The sequence below is a fragment of the Pteropus alecto genome, unplaced genomic scaffold (genome assembly GCF_000325575.1).
Source record: "Pteropus alecto unplaced genomic scaffold, ASM32557v1 scaffold86, whole genome shotgun sequence".
Taxonomy (NCBI): Eukaryota; Metazoa; Chordata; class Mammalia; order Chiroptera; family Pteropodidae; genus Pteropus; species Pteropus alecto.
Window position 1 is genome coordinate 11,512,873 of NW_006442109.1, and position 7,458 is coordinate 11,520,330.

The window sequence follows — 7,458 nt, forward strand, 5'->3', positions numbered from 1 at the left end:
GCCGCACTCACCGCTGCAGCACCAGGACGACGGGGAGCCGTTGGGGAACTTGGCTGAGTCCGGGGCGATGCAGACGCTGGAGCTGAGGTGCGGACACTCCATGGCCACGAGGACAGCGGCGAGGAGGACCGAGGCTCGGGCACCGGGCGAGGTCGGGGCGGAGGGACTCCGAAGGCTCCGTCTGAGGTCGCTCCTCGCCGGGCGCTCGGCCGACGGCGGCTGCGTCCCGAGCCCTTGCGTCAAAGAAAGCAAAAGCTTCCGGGCGCCGGGTTTTCTCGCCCGCCGTCTCCAGAAGCCCCGCTCCGGAGAACGTGGAATTCCGGAATCCGGGTTCTGCCGCTACCCCTAGGCAGGCGTTTCCGTCTTCCCAGGCCGGCCCCGCCCCACCCCTGGGCAGGCCACGCCCCCAGGCCTAGCTCCGCCCTCGTCTACTCCCACGGGATGGAATCCTGGCGCTCGCGGGAGGGTGCCCCAGAGTAAGGCTGCGCTCCTAAATGACTTTACTAACTTTGCCGCCCCAGACGGCTGCGGTTTCCTCGGATCCCGGGAGGGGTGGGGAGCCAGGCCAGGACATGCCAGTACGGTCCGTTGCGTTCACCGCGGCCCGGCCACCCCTCGTAGTCAGAGAAGACTGATTCACCTGCCTGGTGTGTGTGGTGGTCTGACTGTAGCGTGGTAGAAAATCTGGCCACACAAAATGTGAAGAAGAAAACAAAAGTCACTCGAGCAGACAGGTACTAGAGCCCCGATTTTACACACAAGCGCAGAGAAGTTAAGGGCCTGGTCCCTGGTGGCACAGAGGGCTTCATAGGTCTCAGAACAGTGCTGATCTAGTGTTCTTTCTCTCTGCAGCAGGTGCAATACTGATCAGTTTCTAGGTTCTGAACACGTGGTCTTAGCCAGCCACCTGGGTGCTGCGTGGCTGGGCTCGCCGGGGTGCCCACGAACCTGAGTTAAAACCCTGTCACTGTGACTCACCATCTGCATTACCTCGAGCACGTGGTCAGACTTTCATACCTCACCCTTCACAGGAAGTTTAAGTGGGATAGCCCTAACTTGGCTTTGTTGAGCACGAGGTCCAGGTTACCAGGTAATAAAAAAGGAAGGGATCTAACATTTGTTAAACACGTACTACTGTCTCCTAGCCAGGCACTTTACACACAATACCTCATTTAACCCGCACCACTCTGCCAGATGCTGTTATAATCCCCTTTTTTACCAAGAGGGAAATCGAGTCTGGTTGGTTAATGCGTGCGGGGATAGGATCCCTGACTGATCTCTTTGTGGAAAATGGATAGGGCAAGCCTCAAGGGGCCGTTTGAGCAGGCGTTACACGCGAGCGAGCCTGCGATCTCTCTGGTGCACGGCCTTGAGGACGTCCTGGGCTATTACAAATATTGTCTCAAAGTTGGGGCTCCTTGTAAAACCCGGCGAAGGAGCAGCAAGGCCAGGAGGCGAGCAGCGGGAGGAGGATGTGGCAATCCTGCGGGCAGGGCGAGAGAAGGAAGGAAGGTCAGGAAATGATTAACCGGGCCGGGCCGAGTAGTGGTTAGAGCAGGGCACCTCCCCACAGTGCAGTCCTGGGGCAGCTCAGGGATGCCCTCTCAGTCACTTCCCACGCCTCGCCATCCCGCTAACACCCCTCCGCCCTCCCACCTCCTGCACCCCAAGGTCCTCAAGGCTGTGCACCAGAGAGATCGCAGGCTCGCTTGCTCTGCCTAACGGTGTCTACTCACCTGGGGCATCTGTACCGACCCTGTCCTGCAATAGTATTTCCGATTCCTCAGTCAACGCTCTCTGTCGCTTTCCAAGTTTTATTGACTGCTGTTAGAGCAAGCCTCGGTCTTGGGATTTTATGGCAGTAAGGAGTTGTGGAAAAGTGCAGCTATAATCCTCCCACGCCTTTTTCTTTTTTTTTTCTTTTCCTCTCATGTGTAAAGCTAGGGAAATAATATTGGTCTCACAAGGAAGAAGTGAGAATTCGTTCGAATTGCCACCATGGCGTAGATAGCTAATAATTTATAGCTTTTTTAAAAATTACAGCAGTTAAGGGAATAAATCCTAGGAAAGGGGAGGATAAACAATAAAATCTGACCTTTGCTCAAGCTCTTGCAGCTCTCTCCTATCAACCAATCGTTATTCAAGTCTTAGCTGGACCAACTTCTGTTTTCCCCTGGACACTTACCCCTCCTTAGTACCCATAACCCTCACTTAGCCATGGAGCTTGCCCTGACTCATATGGTCTTTTATACTGGCATGTAATGTGGTTTTTTTCCACCCTCTCAGAGACTCAGTTCCTTATTCTCTCTCTACCTCAGCTTAAACATCACTTCCTCAGGGAGGCCTTTCCTGACCCTGCTCCAACACCAGGTTACCTTCAGGTGTGTGATGCCCTTGTCTGCCCCCACACTCTGCCTTTTTAAAACACTTTTCATGCGTGTAATTATTTGTTTAATGTCTGTCTTCCCCAAACAAGTCTGTCTGGTTTCCTGCTGTATTCCTAACATAACATGTGGAACATAGAGGATGTTCAATAAATAAAGTGTTCAATAATGAATGAATGATCAATTAGCAATGTCTACCATGGGCAGGAGTTTAGGAAGTGGACCAATATATGCCAGACATTTGCCACCCCCCTCAAAGGTGATCTCTAAATTTCCTTCAGCTCTGATTTTATGGTTTTGATGGCATCAGGAATGTGTAAGGTATAAACTGCTAAAAATAAAAATAGAAAAAACTAAAGAAAAGAAGAAAGGTTTTTATTAGAATCTATTCTCCCCAGCTAGAATAAAAACCTCTCTGAGCAGCGACCCTAATTTAGTCATCCTTGACTACTATGGTCTCCAGAGGGCAAACTATGATTACTAAGCAGTCCAAAGAAGCTGGGCAAAATTAAAAAGGACTTCCTGGGGCTTTAGCTAGATTTTCCTAAGACACGGGGAACTTTCCTGTGTCTTTGAAAGTTTTCATAATAAAAAAAATATATCGGGCGGGGGGGAATCTTGCAGTGAGTAAATGTGTCAAATGGGGGAAGACCACGGGGCACATTGGGAAATCTGCTTTTTCAGTTTTTTGTTTCTTCGGCTATATTTAATATAACGTTCACTTTTTTGTTGTTGGCCCACATCGCTTTGGCACTGAGGAGCTATGACATACATACCAGTGAGCCCTGGTGCTGATGAGCCAGCTTCCTGCTCAGGAGCTCGGGAACATGCGGCCTCGGGGGTTCCCCAGCCAGTCCTCAGGAACCCAGGAGTGCAGGGGTAGCGGGTAGGGGGCAGCGGGCTCCTGCCAGCAGCGGCGGATGAGCTTTAAGTTTGTATTTTTCAGAGGAGAAAAATGCACAATTTCAATCACACCATCAAATGTTTCTCTTCTAAAGGAGATATATAGATGGGGCAGGGGGCGGTGGGGGGGGAGTGCCTACTCGGGAAGAGGGGCATACATTGCCATGGGAACGAACCATGATCAGAAAAGGTCTCAAGGTTGCTGTGACCTTCCCCTAGCCTTAGACTTAAGACTTCTGGCAGAATGGTGGTCCTGAAGCAAGGATTACAAGCTGACCAGACCCTAGGGAAGACTAGTTCTGACTCTCCACTCAGTCAAGACTTATTGGAAGCACCCAGAGAGCTAAGTTAATTATTTACCTTAGGGATTTTTCTAAGAGCAAAGCCTCCTAGGGAAATCAAAGTTAGATCAAGAGGAGGCTTGGTGAGTATTCAGAAGGAAGGAGTGGGAGTGAGGAGTAGCCTCCCAGGGACTCTTTTATCACCTCGTTTAATTTTCCAAGCAGCACTTATCTGATAGTCTCTTGCCTGTTTACTTGTTTATCTACTGTCAGTCTCCTCCATCAGAACAGAAACCTTGCCAGTCCTGTTTATTGCCTGATTTCTAGCTCCTGGAATTCAGCCTGGAACATGGCAGGCCCTCAGTAACTATTTGTTGAATGACTAAATGAATGAAGGGGGTGGATGTGGGCTTCCACCAGCCAGCCCCCACTTTTGCACTCAGTAATACCGAGGTGTCATTTTCCCACTTCTTTCCATTCATCCCTTTCCCATTACCTTTCTGCCGAAAATGACAAGATACAATCGATCAGAACTCCACTGCCATCACAGTCACCCTTCTCTTTTGCTAAAGCTCATTTTTTTTAACTGTTCCAGCAGTATCTAAAATACTTCTCTTATTACAGAAAAAGTGCTTCCTCACACCTCTGTCTTCCCCCCACCTCTTTTTCCCTTCTACCAAACCAGCTCCTACTCCTCCCCGATGAAGTTTATAGCCTCCTTAGAGAAGCCTTCCATCATTCACCCAAGTAGACATCTAAGCCTTCCCCTCCCCACACCCCATTTTGTCCTTGCAGCTTGTCACATGATGCTTATTTTCTGTTTACCTTTCAGTCTCCCTTGGGAAACAGAGGCTTTTGTTTGTATCTGTGGATCTTTGGCAACTAGTTCAGCAATTGTAGATATTTTTTAAAAATAATATTTGTTGATTAAATGTTGGAAGTGCTCCCTTTTGAGTGATTACATCAATCATTAAGTGTAATGGTCCCCTAGGTATTCCCAGAAAGGACCTCAACTATGTAAGAGTAAGAACGGAAACTTACATTTATTGGGTCCCAACTAGGTGCCAGATACTTTAACAAGCGGCTTTCATTTCTTCATTAATGCCCAGAACAAACCTGCGATATGAGTATTATCATCTTCATTTTACTGATGAAAAGAACTAAAATCAAAAAAGGTTAGATAATTGCACAAATGTACACAATTAGTACTAGGTTTTTCATTAAAGGTGGTAGATTTTCACCCCTCAAACATATGGTCAGCTAAATGATTTGGCAGTATTATATGGGAGTAGCTGAAATTCCTAATAATGAATATTCTTAGGAACCACAGGACATAGAAGAGCTTTCTGAGTAACTGAAGAATCATTTAGGTCTTGTAACATTGTAACAATCATATCATCAGCATCTTAATTTGTATTTGTTTTAATGTTTCTTTATCATTGAAACGTGAACTTCACAGCACTTTTATGAAGGAGATGAGAAGGTTCTCTTGTTTAAAGACCCACTTTGCAGATAAAGCACTGACCAATTAAGCAAAACACTGTGGCTCTAGCACCAAACAACTTTAACAGTGAGGGAGTGACTTCTTTCACTGCGCCCCAGGCTCTCATTTATAAAATCAGGGGGTTGAACTAAGTAATCCCTACGGGCCTTTCTAGAGTGAGCATTCAGTGATCCTGTGATAGATAGCTCATGGCCACCCAGTGTCACTGGCAGAAGCAAGAAGGCTCTTATATCCTGTAGCAGAGACTGCTAACTGTTCACCCCAAATTTGTTTCTTTTTCCTCCTGAGTTCACTAGAAATCTCTCATCTTCTTTGTAGCTAGGTGTAGCCAGTTTTAGTCAATGCAGTCTGAGCAGAAATCACAAGGATCAGCCTTGGCTGGCACTGTGCAGCTGCCCAAGACAAAATATTTCAGTGTCCAGTTTTGTTTATCGATACATGGAGGAAATGGGGGAAATATATTAGGTCAGGTCCAGAAAGAAATATGGGTTTTCAGTCTGCCCTTCCTGTGTTCTCTCTTCAACGATTTGTTCACTTATTCAACCAATCTTGTCTGCACTCTTGACACGTGCCAGGCACTGAAGACATAGGGATTTAGAGCTTAGTGTTATGTGGGTTCCTCCTCTATTGATATCTCTTTGCCACTGTCGAAATGGAAAGCATTGTGATACCACTCCTTTCCCCTTGCTTGTTTGTTGCCTGATTGGACATCAGAGCCTCTGAATTTCGAAGTGCCTAGAAGTGGGGCTTTAAGCTTTTTTGTTGTTAAAACGGTGTCAGATGTAAAGGGCCTATCTTGGTGCTTGGTATACAGTTGACCCTCGATAAAAGTTTGTTTTCTTGAGCACTTGTCAAATAGGATTGATGTGGGAGATGGAGGATGATGGCCTGAAATCGTTGGTACTAGTATAGCTGGCACAGAGGATTAAATTTTTGTCCCTTTAAAGGGATGTGGGCCAGATAATTTATTCAACAAATATCACTGATGCTCAAGATATAAATATAAGCAACACGAAGTCTCATCCTCAAAAGGATGAGGAAAGAGTAAGAGAAACAGACCAGCAAATAGGCAATTGCAACACAGTGTGATAAGTGCTAGGAGGGGAAGTACAGGATGTTGCTTAGCCACAAACAAGGGGCAACTAACCCAGGCTGGGGGGTGGAGGTGGGGGAAGCATCAGGCAGGGCTTCCTGGAGGAAATGACAGATAGCCTGAGACTTGATCGATACCTAAGAGTTAATCAGGTAAAGTGGGATGGGAGGTGGGGGACAATATCCTAAGTAGAGGGAACTGTGTCTGCAAAGGCTCAGAGCATTGGAGAGGATCTGAGATTACACGTCTGGCTAGAGAGCCATGTGCAAGTAGATGAAAAGCTTAGATGTGAGGTTGGCAAGATAAGCACAAAAGAGAGACAGTGAAGGGTTGTTGACTGTGTAACAGAGAACTGCCAACACGGAGAAATCTGGTCCCCAGGACTCTGGCATCTTCCAGGGTTGCACTTTGCCAGGTCCTGGGAGAGAATATAAGGGTGCAAAGATGCAGAAAGTTTAAGAGATAAGACAAAGAAAAGCACCAAACCATTATTAAACATTTATAAGATGTTTGACAGCATTAGTCATCTGAGCAATGCAGATTAAAACCATGGTACCCACCTACCAAAAAACAAATAGACAGCAATTAGAATGCAGATCTGACTCCCCCACCTTAATCATGACCAGACTCTTGACAGTGTACCCTTGAGGAGCTTACAACCCACTGAGAGAGAGATACTTGTCATATACTTTAAGATGTAGAATTGTAATTAAGGAAAAGAATCTTAGGCTTGGAGAACCTCCATCTCCACCTTTTCCTCTTCTTTCCCAACCTTAATCTGACCCAACAATTCAGCTATCTGGAATATTCAGCTAACCAGAAAATGAATTTCTCAAGCATTCGGAACATAGATTTTTATAGTCCTAGATCCTTCTGTGAGGTGCCTGATGCATTGGAAAGAATCAGGGCTTTGGGTATTATCTGGATGGGGTCCTGTTTCTGTCACTGGCTTGCCGTGTGACCTTAGGCCAGCAGCTTGACCTCTCCTGAGCCTCATCTATGAAATGGGAATAATAATAGCTGCTTCCAAAATATTAACTTCCCTGCTCTGTCTCCCTTAGCCAAATACCTATGTTTGGAAAGAGGGATTCATGTGTTATGATCAGAACCATTTTTATGAAGTCACCAGAAACCATGATGTATGCATTTATGTAATCGCACTTAAGTTTCTAAGCATATTTTATAATTACATCATCTAGAAAGCTCTGCTGTACCTGACCTCGTTATATATTGGCAGCAGTGGGGAGGTGGTGTATGGAGGGGGAGGTTTTTAGCATTATTACCATCTAAAGA

The 7,458-nt window shown here is 46.5% G+C and overlaps 1 protein-coding gene across 1 annotated transcript in view; it reads right to left on the reverse strand.

Moving 5' to 3' along the window:
* USP3 (ubiquitin specific peptidase 3) overlaps nucleotides 1-323 on the reverse strand; it is an 82,097-nt gene extending 81,774 nt beyond the window's left edge. Inside the window, exon 1 of the mRNA XM_006920278.3 lies at nucleotides 12-323. Coding sequence (XP_006920340.1) covers nucleotides 12-102 — 91 coding nt within the window. The 5' untranslated portion in view covers nucleotides 103-323. The remainder of the gene's footprint in view (nucleotides 1-11) is intronic.
* Nucleotides 324-7,458: the final 7,135 nt, after the last annotated feature.